The sequence below is a fragment of the Carassius auratus genome, chromosome 4, assembly GCF_003368295.1.
Source record: "Carassius auratus strain Wakin chromosome 4, ASM336829v1, whole genome shotgun sequence".
Classification (NCBI taxonomy): Eukaryota; Metazoa; Chordata; class Actinopteri; order Cypriniformes; family Cyprinidae; genus Carassius; species Carassius auratus.
The window spans coordinates 14,526,863-14,545,241 of NC_039246.1; the positions used below are offsets into that span (position 1 = coordinate 14,526,863).

The following is an 18,379-nucleotide window of genomic DNA, read 5'->3' on the forward strand; positions in this document are numbered from 1 at the left end:
CACAAGTTCCTTTTACGGAAACATTTAATGGTACAGTGGACAGGAGTCAGCACTCCACAACTGGGTCAGTTAAATATTAACAAATTTACAATCATGGAGGAATGTAAAAAAAAATTCCAAACACAAACGCAGCGCCTTAAAACAAAAAACAATTCATATTCCCTTAACCCACCCACACAGAGAAAAGATAACCAGCTGAGATCGCCATCTTCACTCTGCATCACAGTCCGACGCCCCGTCCCTCCCAGATTTACAATTTACAACTCGTCTTTGCCTGTGCTATCCTGAAACACAGAGAAATCCATGTGTTAAGACACATTCAGACATAAGGAATCGTTAAAATAGCAGTTCGCCAATCATCTCACGGTCATGTTGTTTCAAACCTCTTCGATTCTGAATTTCATGAATTAAATATGGATTTGGAACAACATGAGGGCAAGTAAGTGAATGTTTCCATACTCACCGATTCCTCTTCTGCATCTTCATCTGCCTGGACCTCCTCCTCATCCTCTGCTTCCTCTGTCTGCTCTTCTGGTTCCTCTTCTGGCTCTTCCTCTACCTGTGGACACAGCAAAAGGATTTTTAGCCACAGTTCAATTGACCAACTCTTATTAGCAGTGATCGACTGTGTGTACCTGTTCATCAAGATCTATGTTCATGCTGAGCCGCAGCATACGCTCGATGCGGTCTCCGTATGCTTTAGTGTCTGCGAGTTGGTAGCCGGATCGCAGTGTGGCAGTTTCAAAGAGCACCACAGCTAAATCTGCAGCGGTCTTATCCTCAGCATCATCCTACAACACAAAGCACAAAATATCAGACAATCTGAACTCTTTTACCAGCAACATTTTAAATTAACTTAAAGCTATGTTTGACTTACTGTAACTCTCTTCAACATCTCCCTGATGAGAGGATGTTTGGGGTTGATTTCTAATGTCTTCTTTTGGCTTGCGTAATAACTAGAGGAAAAAAAAAAGAAAGTTTAACTTGGTTTTTATGACCATAGTTTTTCACATAGCAGGAGGTGGAATGATCACCACAACTCTGAAGGTGCCAAGTCAAGACTTTTATAGCACTTTTTACAATTGTGTCAAAGGATTGTAACAGTAATAAACCGGAAACTAGCAGAATCAGTTATAGAAACTCAACTACTGAGAAATTTCGGATTGTACAGTAGCTTTAAAAAGACAGTAGTGCCTTCATTTGGCTCAAGTGATTATTTTGCAGCGGGTTCAAGTCTGTTATGACAAAAGACAACTGGCCTTTTTTGCTAGCAACATTTCGCAAAAAAAAATGTGACTTCTGTGACTAAACCCTAAAGATGTTGCCAGGTTTTTCCTATGCAGTTGCTAAGCTGACTGCAACTAGAATTTGCAAATGCACAGACAATTAAGACTTGCTTAGAGAACCTACTTTGTGGAAATGTCTTTTCCTGTCTGGTAAGCCTGGGCTTTCATGATCCGTTCCATGTTGCCAGACCATCCATACTGACTGGCAACCAGAGCACAGGGAGACTTGGTCAGTCTCTGAGACAAAATGGCCTTCTCAATCTGAAACGAGACACAGGGACGAACATGTTTCAGTTGAACTGCCACTTCTAAAAAAGTATTCAGTTTATAATATGCAAAACAATAGAATAAGCCAAAGAAAAATAATCATACGTTGTCCTTCAGGGACTTCTCTTTCATCCAGGTGGTAAGGGGTTCGAACTCTTTCTCCAAAGCTTCTCTCTTCTCCTTGGCCTTGTCGCTCTCGTCGAATTTCACGCCTTCCTTTGCCACATTCTGGAAGCGTTTGCCATCAAACTCGGCAGAGCCTGGATGCAGTACTCATCCACTGGCTCAGTCAGGTAGATGACCTCATATCCTTTCTTAAGAAGCCTCTCCACAAATGGAGAAGACTCAGCCTAAAATCAGAAAGATTACATGTTAACATAGAGAAATCTTAGTAAGCAGTTCAGTTCAGAGTAAAAACATTTAAGCACCTCCTTCCTGCTGGTTCCAGCCATGAAGTAGATCTTGTCTTGCTTCTCCTTCATCCTCTCCACGTACTGCTCCAGACTAGACGGTGTGGTGTCGCTGTGGGAGGTCTGGAAGCGGAGCAGCTTGGCCAGGCGGGTTCTGTTGGAGTGATCCTCGATCACACCCAGCTTAATGTTGGTGCCGAACTCCTTCCAGAACTTGTCATTGTACTGCTCCTCGGCGATCTTCTTGATCATGTCCAGGGTCTTGCGCACCAGCTTCTTACGGATAACCTAACGAACGTAGGCACCAATGTGAGTGTTGAAAGTAATTTAATTGCTTGTACAGTAAACTCACCGCATCATCTAATTGTACATAAACCTTTGAATCAATGTTATCTTGATCTGTAACATGAGCTCACCTTAAGCAGTTTGTGTTGCTGCAGAGTCTCTCTGGACACATTCAGAGGCAGATCATCAGAGTCCACCTGAGAAATGAGAACAACCTGAGTCACCAAGCATTCTTTATAGTGAGGCAGCAAAAATTATTGGCCAAAGCTCAACTATCCAATTTTGTACCATTCAATTAATATCCCATTAAACAATGTCCATTAAAAAAAATTGAAATCAAGTACTTTTATAAATTTTTATACATCATTTTTAAATTCCATCTTACATTTATATTTATTCCAGTTTGTCCATCTAACATTTAATTTAGGCTTCATGTCAGTTAACAGACAGCTTTCATTAGTTTTAGTATTTATGATAACACTGATTATTCCCTGGGTTAAAGTTTAATAACTTTAGAAATAGTTGACTCAAAAAACAAAAACATAACTCTTATTTTGGCAAATAAAGTTACAGTTGTACCATGTATTACATTGCAATCTATTCAAGAATTTAAATGCTCTTTACCAATGAGCCAATACACAGGAGGGCTATCACTTTTAGGGAAATGCAAGGCAAATAAGCATTACACTAAGAAGTTTAGATCTGCCACATGCTGGAAGTGCAGAATTAGGATTGTAAATGTTCTTAGGTCACACAAATGTCAGTGCATCCTAAATATCTTACTGGCTAAACTTAAATAAGCAGACAGAAGCACTTACAACGCCTTTGATGAAGTTGAGGTACTTGGGCATCATGTCATGGAAGTCATCGGTGATGAAGACTCTACGCACAAATAGCTAAAAGAACCAAATTGGGTACAATTAATAACTCCAATACAACATGAGAATGTGTTCTTTTTCCCACCTTATGATTACAAAAATTACCTTGATGAAGTCATTTTTCTTGGTTCCATATTCATCGAAAAGGCCTCTGGGTGCAGATGCAGGGATAAAGAGGATGGACTTGAAGGTGACCTCTCCTTCAGCAGTGAAGTGAATGTGAGATATGGGCTCATCATTGTCCTGAAAATGAAAAAGGATTCCACTTGAACTGATCCAAGATGCCACAAAGCAAAGGATCACAAGAGTTGATTCTTTGTGTGTACAGCACAGCTTGACTCACCCTGGAGAAGGTCTTGTAGAAGGCTTTGTACTCGTCCTCCTCCACTTCCTTCGCGGGCCTCTGCCAGATGGGTTTAATGTCATTCATCAGCTCCCAGTCCCACACGGTCTTCTCCACCTGAAAGTAGTGAGGAATTCGTTCAAATCATTGAGAAAAATCTATAAAATAGCTTCTACTGATGTTGCATATATGCAGCTAAATACAGTACCTTCTTAGTCTTCGGTTTGTCCTTGTCCTCATCCTCTTCCTCAACCTCAGCTTCATCTTCAGCAGCCTCTTCCTTCTCAGTCTCAGCAGCCTCCTCCTCCTCAATGGGCTCCTCTACGGTCTCGGTCTGGAAATGACAAATCGATAAGTTCATGACGTCCTCCAGCTATTGGTGAACTTCAAGCAAGGTCTGGATTCTTTGGTGGACACACTGACCTTGCTGCTCCATACGTAGATGGGGAAGTTGATGAACTGAGAATACTTCTTCACCAGGTTCTTAATGGTCTCCAGCTCAAGGTAGTCTGAAGCCTCCTCTTTCATCACCAGCCTGAGGAAACAAGACATCTTTAGTTATAAAAAGTCAATCTACACTGTGTTAATTTTTAAGTTTAACTGCTTACGTAATGGTGGTGCCTCTGCCTAAGGTGTCTCCACGAGGGTCATTGATGACTGAAAACTCGTTGGAATCGGATTCCCAGATGTGCTGGGTGTCGTTGTTGTGCTTGGAGGTGACGATGACCTTATCAGCCACAAGGAAGGCAGAGTAGAAGCCCACACCAAACTGACCAATCAGCTCAGAGGTGGATTGACCCTCATCCTGCATATCAGTCATCTTGCTGAGGAACTCGCTGGTTCCAGATTTGGCGATGGTACCAAGGTTCCTCACCAGTTCATCTTTAGTCATGCCAATACCCGTGTCAGTGATGTGAAGCATGTTCTTTTCTTTGTCGGACTGGCGAGGACAGACAAAAAAATAAAAAATGCAGGACTAAATATTGCATAACCTCAAAACTGTTTACTAAAGAAACTAATAACCTAAAATGTAAGTGTTTGCATAGCTAAACAAAGTGTTGAGTATCAAAGATATGAAAATTAAACGCTCCTCAATTTGCTTCACACATGTTTGAATTTCTTTTGCAATGCAAATGTAAAAGTCACGTTATATTTCTATATCCTGTGGAAATGATCAGTAAGGGACTTTTTTTTTAAACACACCTTGATTTTAATAGTAAGCTCTTCGTTTCCAGCAAGGGCATCTTCATGGGTCAGAGACAACAGCCGGATCTTATCCAAGGCATCGGAAGCATTAGAGATCAGCTCTCTTAGGAAGATCTTTAGGATGAAAAAGGAAGAATAAGCATGTGTCGATCTTGACTCCAATTTGCAAAAAAATTTAGGGCACGAAGACCTATAATATACTTTTTAATTTACTCACCTCCTTGTTCTTATACAAGGAATTGATGATCAGTTTCATCATCCTGTTCACTTCTGCTTGGAACGCATGCTTTTCGGCCTTTTCACGGATTTCTTTTATTTGCGAGGCGTTCAAACCATCTAACTGAATGGCTTCTTCCTCCCTGTTGGAGAAAATATGGATTTATAAAAGAGCGCAAAGGATGCTTGTGACATGTTCATTCCTCCAGGGACTTATTACTATTTATCCTTGGATTTTGTAGAACAACAAGACAAATGAATCAACCAGATGTCCAAACCCCACTGGGGATCATTTATGTTTTTTGTTTTTTTTTTGTGAGAAGCTAAATGTGAATATCTAAACGCTAACTCTTAAGAGATAAACAAATGCATTTTAATAAGCTAAAATAGCAGCTAAGATTAGTTTCAAGGTTTTATTTACCCCACTTTGATATCTCGAGTCTACTAAGTGAGTGTGAGGAACATTGCTTTAAAATGAATGAAGTTCAGATCAGTCAAGTGCAAGTTCAAGTCCATACAGACCTCTGAACAACCTCGTCGTCTGTGCGGGATCCGTCTCTGCTCTTTCCAAGGTCCTCTTCTACTGCGCCGTCAATGTCAACGTCATCATCAGCTTTCACCGATGCTGCAATTATGCAAAACATTAAAGATTGAGAAAAAAACAAAAAAACAAATGATGTGGACATAAGGGTGATAAAGAGCACTTTAAAGCCAGACAGTATCTATGTGGTTACTCAGTAACTTAATATAACACAGAGAACCAAAATACAACTTTTATTTGGATCACAAGTGTTTTATAACTTAATTCCGAAGTATATTTGCTCAGCAAAGACCCCATTGTGCCCAGACAGGCGGTTTGTTTGTTGTAAATGAAAATGCATTGCATGTGAAGGCAAATTTGATTAAAATTGCCCAGGTAACTTAAGACTCCCCACATCTGAAAGACCTTTTTTATTTTGATCCAGAGGCTCTCAGCTACATTTAAAGGCCTTGATGTGACAATCCAACATGGTCCAAGAGCCTTGCTTAAATTCTTCTCCAAGTGTGCAATTACCATTTATTGTTTTATTATACGATATTACCTTAATAAAGGATATCATTACATGAAGGACATTTCAATCTTAAGGAAACTTCCAGAAGCACATGCTGGTCAAATCCACTCTCCAAGTCTCCATGTTTAATTTCCCGTTATGAATCATTCATCCATTTAGGAAGCGTTAACGAATTTATTCTACACATGGAGCATTATTTATTTTGTTTAAATATAACATTTAAGCTTACATAGCAGAAAGAGGAAGCATACAAAGATAGCAGCATTACTGCGAACACTCAAAAGCTTTGTCAAGTTCATTGGCATCAAACTGCATAACGCGGGGTATTTCATGGCCGTTTGATAAAACGTACTCACCAAATGCCAAAAGTGCACAGAGGAGACCGATAATCCACAGTCGCCTCATTGTTTTAGAAAGAAAAACGATTTATTAATGGGAATCAATAGCAGATTAACGCCTTCAGTAGTTGCAACGCCCTCCACACCTCGACGAACTCTTGCAGTGCGTGGAACCCGAGCGAGAAGTCGGCTTTATAAACTCCTCCACTCTAGGGCTGTGCTTAGCCGGTTTGAGCCAATCACCGCACCCCACGCACAACACCGCACCAATCAGAGAGCGATCCGCAGCCGTGGTCTTCCAATCACCGCCTTACATGTCCGATTTTACACGTTCCAATCGTGGCTCGCGTTGATTGGCTCGACGGGGTGCCAGTTCATCGAGCGAGCGTTATAAGAGAATTTCGTCATAGACCGTGACTGACAGCTGATCTGGGAACGGTGTGAGTTTTGTTTAGTGCTTTAAAAGGGTTAGGGGAAACGGAACTAGGTGATTCAGAATCAGACTTAATTTAGATTCACAGTTTCCTAAATTACCAGTTGTTGACACGGTGGAAGACCACAAGAAAGTCACGATAGACTTGAGTGTTTCTATTTATTGACTTAAGCTTCAGGAGAAATTGGAATTAAAATTAGCCTACCTTTTCATGTTTTTTGCATTTATTTGTATTTTTCCCTGTTGAATGTAACATTTTTTTTAATTGTCACACACTAAAAATGCAAGGAATAAATACCCAAGAAGGAAATATAGGAAAGAAGAGATGATTAAATTAATCTTGGACACAGTTATGGACAGTGTCTGCCAGCAGATCATGTATCTCAATCTGATATCGGGCCATGTTCTTTGTCTGAGATTGCAAGGAGCTTGTATGTCACTGCAGGGCTGCATTTATGATTTTTGACTTGATTTTTTGTAGGATGGCAGGATTCATTCGATCTGCAGTACCATGAGAGGCATGCACGTGCATTGTTTGACTGGTTTGTGCCCTCAGTATCTGCCACAGAAATACTGAATGCATTAAACAAATTTATGGATCCTGTAATCCATGAATGCAAAATCTGAGATGCACTCATGAAATCCAGAAGCTCATTTCACATGGTAAAAACATAAAAACCCCAGTAAAGTAGGCAAACTGTGTTTGATGGACGTATGATATGGATCACATGTGTATGTGCTTTCAGTGATCTTGAACAACATGGGTATTTTACTAGTATGTGGTGAAAGGGGTTATGGGAAGTCCATTCTGGTGGCATGGTTACTGCAGACAGAATCCTGATGTTCCAGTTATCTTTCACTTCTGTGGAGCCAACACAATAATGATAATATTTATAATATTTATAATAAAAAATAATAAATACAAATGTATACAATTTTGATGCGGTGGGTGGGAGATCAGTAAAAATTTATTTAAAGAAATCTGAAGTATTGCCTCAAACAGACAAGAAAAATAGATACAAAATATTAAATATAAATAAAATATTGTGTTTGGTTATGTTTTTAATAATATATATAGGTACAGAGGGTCACATCTCCTACCATCGGATCCAGTCCAGTCCAGTTTAGAGCTGGGCAAGAAAAAATGGAGGAAATTCCTTGGCATCTCAAAGCAAACTGGTTCATGAGTTTCATTATTTCCTCAGTGATCCGGCGTACATTCACTCAAGTTTTGCTTTGAATACAAATATTTAGCTAATTCAGCAACTGAGTTTTCAGTCAATGATGAAATAATTCCTGCATGTTTTTCATAGTACCATGGAGTTTTTGTCAAGCAGTCTGAAACCATACCCAAAGATGACAACTGATTTGATACATTATTGGACACTACTAAGGGAGAGAGGCTATTTTTATTATCATGAGCACATAACATTTAAAAATCACACACACACACACACTAAAATTTAGCTTTGAAATCACAAGAATAAATTATATTTTAAAATATATTCAAATAGAAAGCAGCAATTTTAAAAAGTAAAAATATAAAAGTATATATACATATATATTATTAAAATATATATGGTAGTTTTCTTTTGTAAGTGATAGAAATGTAAAATGAGTGTTTAATAAATTATTCTAAAGATCCTCATGAAAATAATAATTCTATGCAGACACAGAAGAGTAAACATAATGACACAATGATCACTTCTTGGTAAATGTTAACTAGATTAGTAGTAGTAGTATACTTTATTGTCCTCGAGAGGAAAATTGTTTTGAACTACAAAATTGCTGCATGACCAACACAATCTACATAGACAAGTAAAAAGATAAAAAAAAACAATATAAAGGATTAGATTCACCTGGTCTTTCTTAGACGTCGACCCTCCAGATCACAGCAGATTGTGGAGACCCTGTTTGGGTGAAATGCATGATCCTAAGAACCTGCTACTGCATGCAGATCAAATTTTAAACATAAAAATAACTAAATACACTGATATTGTGATACATGATTAGTTCTATTAATTGACAGAAATTGCATTCATTCAAAAAAGTATCATTTGCAAGGTTTCATTGACTTATAATCTTTTTTGATGGTTTCCTCCACAGGAAGTGGAGCTGAACAGTGACAGTATGAGTTTATTGCTCAAAGTGCAACATATGCTGGCAGAGCTTTAAGTCCAAATGCATCTGCCAAAAGACAGAGATGCATTGACACAAGGGACTTGAGATGGCCAGGTCTTTTGCAGTAGCCCACCTTGCCAGCTAAGAGGTCAAACTGATAGTTGGTAAGATGTATTTCATATTTCATTCCTGCATTCACATAACTGTTATAAACAGGCATGCAAGTTATTTCTTGGCAAGGGTAAATTTGAACGCATGTAGCACTAATCTGCTCGACAGTTGCTTTGTCATCTGTGTGTGGCATTGCTGGAGGTTAGACGGCTGCATGAAATGCCAGGGATTTTCAAAGAGATCAGTTCTGCTAGATACATCTCTTGCTACCCTTGTGCTGAAGGCACAGCTATGCTACTGAAGGCCATTCATAAAGTAGATCTCCTCTCTAAATTAAATTATAAATGATGCTAGATAGGAAGATGTTTGAATTGTTCCGGCATAATATAAGCACTAAAGAGACTGAGGCTCGGATGTTGCAACTTCACCATGCAACACGACCTTGCTGTCATTCTTATGAAGCTTGGTGAGTGACTAAATAGACTTAGTGACTGCGTGCTTGAACACAAAAGTAACTTTTTGAGTTTTGGTTTCAATGGCATGTTTTACTTGAAAGTTTTGAACCACACCAACCAGCTCCAAGATGAATCACAACTTTAAAAAGTCTGAGTGCTGTGTGGTATTTATACACTACCAACCCAAGGTTAGGATAGGAATGATTAAGATTATTTTTAGGTTTTTGAAATAATTTTCTTATGTTCAGAAGGCTGCCTTGTTTGAGTAACAATACAGTTTTTGCTGTTTTTGAATGTTATTTATTCCTGTGCTGGCAAAGATTAATTTCCAATAGCTATTACTCCAGTCTTCAGTGTCACATGATTCTTCAGAAATAATTTTGTTTATACTTTATTTCGATAGTCCACTTTACATATTTTACCAATTATAAGTAACTTTGCAACTACATGTTAACTAACTCTCATTAGTGTATTAGACTGTTAGGTAAGGGGTTAGTAGAATAAGTTGAAGTACTTGCAAAGTTACTGGAGCACTGAAGAATGGAGTAATGGCTTTTAAAAAACAGCTTTGGCATGACAGAAATAAATTACATTTGAATATTCAATATTCAATTGGAAAACAGTTATTTTAATTTTAATAGTATTTGAAAATATGACTGTTTATTATTGATCAAATAAATGCAGTTTAGGTGAGCATAAGATACTTATTTTCAATGGCACAAATTAAGTAATTCACTGCAAGTTTAAAATACGATATATAGTATACAAAAAATACTGAAAAATATAAATTCTCCTGCTGTGCCTGCTGTATCATTTTGTCATTCTCTGTTCTGTCACCGATGTTTTGTGTGTTTTAATGCATAGCTGTAGTACAGTGGACAGGAGAGAACGTTGTTGCAACCAGGATTAAACCCTAGAAAGACCATGGATGGCTTTCTAGGTCTCTGTTTTTGGGCCACAGACTCAAACAGGAAACGCTGGTTGGTTTGACGGACGACGGTCCCTCACCAGATCAACTGGGGGTCTTTCCCAGGCAAATGCATCATGCAGGAGGAAGCTCTGAAACCACTGAACCCAGATGAGAAGACACTTTGACACATAGTAAGAGCAGCCATGTTTCTTCTATTCTATTCTATTCTATTCTATTCTATTCTATTCTATTCTATTCTATTCTATTCTATTATTACCTTTTAACCTTATGCTGCTTACACATTTTTTTATAAATCTGCTTATGAAACATAGGATGTAAAGCACTATTATAAAAATGACAACTGTTAGAATAGACACATTTTCTATTTAGAGTGACCATATATCCATTTTAGCAATTGAAAAAAAATCTATCTATCTATCTATCTATCTATCTATCTATCTATCTATCTATCTATCTATCTATCTATCTATCTATCTATCTATCTATCTATCTATACATACATACATACATACATTACATACATATATACATACTTCAATCCTGTGGGCGAACGACTTTTATTTTGAAAAGAACTGGCCGTGGATACTTGGCATCGACTAGTTCTGTTTTGTTTTCACAGTTTCCGCTTTCATTTCTGAAGAAACGCAGAATAGAAACTCGGCTAATAACAGCGCTACACAACAGCCCAGCAGTGCTCTCAGATCTGCGCAGACATGTCGGGCTACTCCCGGATCATACATTATGCGACCAGCGTGTTATGCGGCAATAAAGGTTCAATGGAAATCTCTCAGCTGCATCACAAGGTCCTCCAGCGCTTTGATATCTCCGAGGATGATTTCTGGTACGTCGTTAAGAAATGCGCCCGCTTCGCAGTGGTCCAGAGCAGACCCAGAACAGAGGAGGACGGAGAGTCCGACTGCATCGTCGTCGCCAAAACATCTCTGAGACTCTGCAAGAAATACTTCAATAATGAATGTTACGAGTGCCAGGATTTACATCTGTGCAAATATTACGTTTACGGAAACTGCAGATATGGAAAAGGAAGGTAAGGTTGGGAAAACATCTGGATATCTAATGTAATAAATGGCCATTATAATAATTAATACAAGAGTAAATAGATATACTTATAAATAACAACAGCTATTAGCTGTCACCATGTACGTTCATGAGTTTAATGGCAAGAAAAAGAATACATTCATAACTCAATTTCTGTAAGACCCATTGATATTTTGCTAATTTGCTTGCACTTTAATTTATCTAAAATTATTTTGTGTATACTGCTGTTTTGAACATAAACACTACTTTTTAAAGCCTATTTATTTATTATGGCTGTTTTTCACATTTTAGAATAATAGTACACTGAATTATGAAACTATTGCGATAATAAAAAAATTAATTACAAGTTTCGTTAATATGAATAATAATAGCTATTAATATGAATTATATTTCATTGATGATGATGATGATGATGATGATAATAATAACAAACACCGTCAATGATTTAATGGTATAATAGCTTAATAATTATAATAGTCATATGTTTTAAATGTAATGTTATGTATAATGATAATTTAGTTATTATTGTCTCAAAAAGCAGTGATAAAACATAATAAAAATCATTTATGCATTTTGGTTATTACGTATTTATACATGAAAATAATCTGTATCAGGCATATAAAAAGCAATATCAGTCAACCTCTTACACAAATGAATATATGGAAATTCTATAGAGCCCCAAAAATCATTATATGCTTATTAATTAATAAATTAATTTAATTTAATTGATTTATGCATTTAGCAGACGCTTTTATCCAAAGAATTGCATATACATTGCATTCAGGCTAACAATTTTCTTCTATCATGTGTCCCCTGGGATCGAACCCCCAACCTTGAGCTTGTTAACACAATGCTCTACCACTTGAGCGTATGTGTTTGTGTTTGTCAGGAAGGAGTGTAAATTCTCCCATGATATCCAGTCACAGCATAACTATCCCCTGCTGCGAGAATGCACACTTCATGAACTGAACGAGGATGACCTCTTCCTGCTTCTGCTCCAGAACGACCCTGCGCTACTGCCAGAGGTGAGGAAATGGCTAAAACAGGAAGGCTAAAATAGCCATCTAAATGCATTTTGGACTCCATTTTCATGAGAGAATTCCTCCCCGAAGCCTAAATCATGCTATGACTGGGATATCTCTGCATTCCAGGTACCTCTCCTGCCATTTGAAATGCCCTCCTTCATTTTTTTTTTCGCTGCGCGCTCAGTTACGAGAAGTTTTCAGAGTAGAACAGAGCTCATGTAACCGTTCAGACGTTTGTTCTGGCATGCTTGAATCGGGGACTGGTTACACCCAAATATGCAATGAAGTAATTGAATATTTGAGTATGTAATTAGTCCATCAGAATGAAAAAGGAGCTTGTTTTCTGCGTTATATCCTGGATAAGGTGCAATCTGATCAGTATCGTCTGTAGTCGTAAAATAAAATCACAAAAAAGCAAGACCGCAAGAAAAAGTCAAGCAGTAAGTCATCCAAGTGAAGTTCTACTTCCTAAGCCTTCCAGTCGGTATGTTAATGTTGAGGGGAGGAAAAGAAAGAAAGAAAGAAAAGAAAAAAGGAAAAAAACAAGTGGTGAAGAATGTGGTCCACATTAAGGATGAAGAGTTCCAGATGGTTCTATCTTCAGGTGTCCTAAGTATGTTTCTCCAGTTTGGTTTGGAGCAAAAAAAAAAAAAAAAAAAAAAGCAAAAAAAAAAAGGAAAGAAAAAACAGAAAGGAAAATGTCCTGTAAACAGGTAAAGTAGAATGTTGCCCTGTGATGCACTGGTTTATTCTAGAAGTTTCACTGTATTTGTAAGGCATTTAACTTGTTTACTTTAATTATTTATAAATGCATGTGTGATTTGAATATTGTAATTTGCATATACACAATGATCAAGTTTGGAATCGTTAAGATTTTTTTATGTTTTGAATGAAGTCTCTTATGCTCAAGGCTGCATTTATTTATTTATTTATTTATTTAAAACTCATGGTGGATGGCTCTATCCAGGATGATGATAAGATTATTGCGGAATGTTTTAATGATTATTTTATAAATTCGGTACGAGAAATGAGTCTAAGTTCACCAAAAATTCAACTTACACAAGCTTTAACCTGTAATGATTCTGCTTTTAAATTTTCCCTAATCAACACAGAGAAAGTTGAAAATGTAATCTCACTTCTATCTAATAGTAAAGCTAAAGATATATATGGTTGTGATACAGCTTTTCTCAAACAACACAAGACATCTATTATGATACCTCTAGTGATGATTATAAACAAGTCATTTAACGAAAATATTTTTCCCAGTGTATTTAATCCTGCCATTGTCACCCCTGTTCATAAATCTGGGGATACTCAAGTGGTCTCTAATTATCGACCCATCAGTATTCTCCCAGCTGCATCAAAGGTAATCGAAAAGGTTGTGGCAGAACAACTTATAGCACATCTAGACTCTAAGTCCTTTTTCCATCCTATGCAGTTTGGTTTCAGAAAAAAACATTCCACTGAAACTGCATGTTGCTACTTCCTTGAGGAGATTAAAACTAGCTTAGATCAAGGAGGAGTGGTGGGAGCTGTCTTCTTAGATTTACGCAAAGCCTTTGATACAGTTAACCATGAGGTACTGATACACAAATTGGCCAAATACGACATTTCCACTAACGTCCAAAATTGGATAAAATCATACTTGACAAATCGAAAGCAATGTGTGCAAATAAATGGCACATTGTCTACGTCTCTTGTCTCTACTATGGGAGTACCACAGGGGTCAATTCTAGGGCCACTGTTGTTTTGCTTATATATTAATGACCTGCCTTCAGTCTGCAAGGGGATAAATATTGTTATGTACGCTGATGATACAGTATTATATACCCATGGGAGAAGTGCAACAGACGTAGCCAAAAAATTATCAAGTGTCATGAGCAAGGTTAGCCACTGGTTACATGACTCATGTCTTACATTAAATGTGGAAAAAACTGTAACTATGTCTTTTACAAACCGGTTTATACTTAAAACTTATCCGGAAATTTTAGTAAACGGCCAACTTATAAGGCATGTAGATAAATTTAAATATTTGGGGGTAACTCTAGATTCCACACTTAGTTTTAAAGGTCATGTTAAGAACTTGTGTAACAAATTGAAATTTAATTTAGTAAATTTTAGATATATAAGAAACTCCCTCACCACTGAAGCATCCAGTACTTATTTAAATGCAATGATCATCCCCCACTTTTTGTACTGCATTACATCCTGGTCTCAGGCATGTAAAACAGTCATACAACCTTTAGAATCTTTGTATAAAAACTGTCTCAAGATCCATGATAAAAAAACACGTTATTATCATCACTGTAAAATACTCATCAAATATGATATACTTAGCTTTGATAATCTAATAAAACACTCAAACTTGACTTTGCTACATAAAATCATATATAGTGCTACTGCTCCCCCTCTGAAAAAGTTTGTGACACTCTGCTCCGAAAAAACAGTGCGAACAACTAGAAGTGTCACAAGGGGGGAGTGTAGCATCCCACAATGTAAAACACAATTTGGGAGCTCCTCCTTCTCATGTGTGGCAATGAGGCAGTGGAATACTCTTCCCACGGAACATATTTTGTGCACAGATTCTCACACTTTCTCATGCCTGACAAAGAGTTGGTTGCTAAGTAAGCAAGTTTGCACTCATCTTTGAGATAGTATACCTGTGTGTGTGTGTGTGTGTGTGTGTGTGTGTGTGTGTGTGTGTGTTTATGGGGTTGGTGTGTGGGTGTGTGCTTAAGATGCTACTGAACTGTTTAAGTGTGTTTGTTGGAGAGAGAGGAGATAGAGAGTAAATGGGTTGATGGCCTCCCTGGTTCTGTTATTTACAAACTTGTTTGTCTGTAATCTCAATGGACTTCATTTTATCCATAATTCTGTGAAATTTTATAATTGTTATTTTTTTTAATTTGTCATACCTGCCCAGGGACTACAGGTGGAAATTAGCAATTGTTGCTATAACCTGGCCCAAGACATATTTTCTTGTTTAACAAGTTTAATGTTTATTTGTGCATTGTCCCTGTTTCAAATAAAATAATTTCCATTCCAATTTCCATTTCCAATCAAAAATACAATATAAAAAACGCTAATATTATTCTGATTTAAAATAAATATTTTCTGTTTCAGGATATTTTCAAATGTAATTTATTCCTGTGATGCAAAGCTGAATTTTCATCAGTCTTCATTGTCACATGATCCTTCAGAAACCATTCTAATTTGCAGATTTGGTGCATAATTATTATAAATAATTATTGATGCTCAGTTATTAAAGGGTTAGTTCACCCAAAAATGAAAATTAGCTCATAAATTACTCACCATCCTAGGATTATATGACTTTATTCTTTATTATTAACTGTTCACAGGATTTTTGATCAAATAAATGCAGACTAGGTGAGCATAATAGACCTCTTTGAAAAACATTTTAAAAAAATCATATATTTTTTTTTCAAACTTTGACCTGTAGTGTATGTCTGATATTTAAAGATTCAACTCATGCTGTATGTACACAGGTGTGTGCTCACTATAATAAAGGCATAGGGCTTTATGGGGCCTGTACCTTTATGGAGCGCTGCACTAAGGTGCACATTTGTCAGCACTTTGTGCAAGACGACTGTCTGTTCGGCCCCAAGTGCAAACGGCTGCACAGTATCGACGAGCAAAGCCGCAGGATGCTGGAGGAACGTGGTCTCGGCGGTGACATCATCCATGACCTGCCCTACATCTACCAGAACGTTTATCGCCTCAACTCACAAACTCTAAGCAGTGGTAAGGGCACTTATATTCATTTACACACATTAAATATACAGTAATGCATATTATACATACATATCCATTTACATTTCAGAACTGATCTCTGATCAAGGCGACAAACCGCCTGCTCAGATGGAGAAGAATGAAATCTGTCTCCACTTCATACGACGGAAATGCAAGTTTCAGGGTTGGTGTCCATCTCATCCAAGTTATCTCTGTTAATCTTGTTTTCTTTAAGCCATTTACATTAGATTTAAGTTATAATGGTTTTGTTTTATTGCTTCAGACCAGTGCGTTCTTGTCCACTTCAATCTTCCATATAAATGGGAGGTTAATGACGAGAAAGGCTGGAGGGATTTGAGAAACATGGAGGAAATAGAAAGAGCCTACTGTGACCCAAAGAATGAACACAGGTCAGTACAATGCTCATGCATGTGTTGACTTTACTTTTTTTTTTTTTGCGATTAATCGTATCCAAAATAAAAGTTTTTGTTTACACAATATCTGTGTGTGTATTGTGTATATGTATTATGTATTATGTATATATAAATACACACACATACACCATGTAATTAAAAAATATTTACAATTAGATATTTATATTCATATAGTTTATATCATATATAAATATATTTAATATCTGTAACATGTATACACATGCATGTGTATGTATTTATACGTAATAAATATACACAGTACATACACAAATATTATGTAAACAAACTTTTATTTTGGTTGCGATTTATCTTTTATTTGCTATTTTATTTTATTATTATTTTGTTTTTATTGTATTCTTTCTAATATTTATTCTTTTATCATTTATTTATTGCTTTCTAAGGGATTTCTCTTGAAATTGAATACCAAAAATATCAGAAAATAAAAATACTATTATAGATTTTTTTTCTTAATTTTTATTTTTGTTTTTATATTTTCTGTTTATTTTAGTTAAAATTGTAAAAATTTTATATGTTTTGTCATTTTTAATAGTTATTTTATTTTTTTTATTTGAGTTTTTTTTTTTTGCCTTGGCAATTGAAACTGAAATAAAAAAATATATTTTAATACTTGTCAGATTTTTATTTTATTTCAATTAACAAAAGTTTATGGGTTTAGTTTTAGTTGACTAAAATGACACTGATTGCTTCTCTTGAATTTAGTCCAGGCTCAAAACCGGTGGATTTTGGGTCCATGACTAGGAACCATAACCCCGTGCGCCGACTCTCAACAGTCTCTTCCGTCTCTAAACCCGCCCACTACATCCTGACAACAGAGTGGATTTGGTACTACAAAGGAGATCATGAGAACTGGATAGAGTACGGTCAGCCGGTGAGGCAGGATTGCAAACACTCTCATTTGAGAGGAATTTAAGGGTCAGTTTGTGGTTTAGTTTCAAAATCTTATTTTCTTTAGGATGACAAGCAACGTGTGACGTCTGTAACGTCCCGAGAGCTGGAGAAAGCATTTCAGGAGGATAACAATGCAGAGGTTACTGTCCTTAAGGGAAATAGGCATTACTATGTCAGTTTCCAAGGTACTGCACTTATAACAGGATTCCTGCGGTCATTGAAAATATGATTTTATGTTATGTTATTACATAAGTATTTGACTTCTTTTTTTCCAGACATGTATCAAAGAAACCCCAAGCACAACACAAAGAGGAGGGTGCGCAGACGACCACGCTTTGTGTCTATCAATGAGGTGGAGGCTAAAGCTACCCAGTGACATACCCACACACACAAACACACACTGTTTATGGACAAGAGGACTTACATTCAAATTATGGGTTACTGATTAGGTTTTGTATCACTTTTCAAATCATATTTAAGACGTATTAATTTTAAGACATCTTAAAATATTCCATTATTTTTAACCAAAATGTACTTGTCTTTGCCAAAAAAACAAACAAAAAAATAATGTGGCAACATTTTTTCATTTTTTAAGTGCTTCTGATTTATTATAGCTCAAATAACTGCTCATACGAGAGAGTCTTTCCTTCAAATGGACACATTTAGAGACTGTGACTTTAGCATCATTTTTCCTTTATTTTTTCATGCCTGTATTTGTCTGGTGTGCCTTTAGTGAATGTGGTACCTTTGTGAGGTGATCAACTCGTGAGGTATAAACTTGCCCTTTTTTCCATATCATGTATTCATCAATAAACACTCCCTGTTTTTCCTATTTAGTAATTCATTTGAATACAAAAAAATCTTTTTTTTTTT

The 18,379-nt window shown here is 36.7% G+C and overlaps 1 protein-coding gene and 1 pseudogene across 1 annotated transcript; one reads left to right on the forward strand and one right to left on the reverse strand.

Annotated features, from left to right (window-relative positions):
* Positions 1–6: 6 nt before the first annotated feature.
* LOC113059979 (endoplasmin-like) lies at positions 7–6,463 on the reverse strand (annotated as a pseudogene).
* Positions 6,464–10,947: 4,484 nt separating this feature from the next.
* On the forward strand, positions 10,948–18,338 carry parp12b (poly (ADP-ribose) polymerase family, member 12b). The gene is made up of 8 exons (XM_026228797.1): positions 10,948–11,377; positions 12,278–12,413; positions 15,920–16,175; positions 16,255–16,347; positions 16,447–16,573; positions 17,318–17,486; positions 17,571–17,691; positions 17,782–18,338. The coding sequence occupies exons 1-8, from the start codon at positions 11,046–11,048 to the stop codon at positions 17,880–17,882; spliced, it is 1,335 nt and encodes a 444-aa protein (XP_026084582.1). The 5' UTR covers positions 10,948–11,045; the 3' UTR covers positions 17,883–18,338.
* The last annotated feature ends 41 nt before the right edge of the window (positions 18,339–18,379 follow it).

Coding starts and splice junctions, on each gene's coding strand:
- parp12b (XM_026228797.1), top strand. CDS start 11,046: ATGTCGGGCTACTCCCGGATCATACATTATGCGACCAGCGTGTTATGC. Junction 17,487..17,570: donor GGATAGAGTACGGTCAGCCG/GTGAGGCAGGAT, acceptor TATTTTCTTTAG/GATGACAAGCAACGTGTGAC. Junction 17,692..17,781: donor TTACTATGTCAGTTTCCAAG/GTACTGCACTTA, acceptor CTTTTTTTCCAG/ACATGTATCAAAGAAACCCC.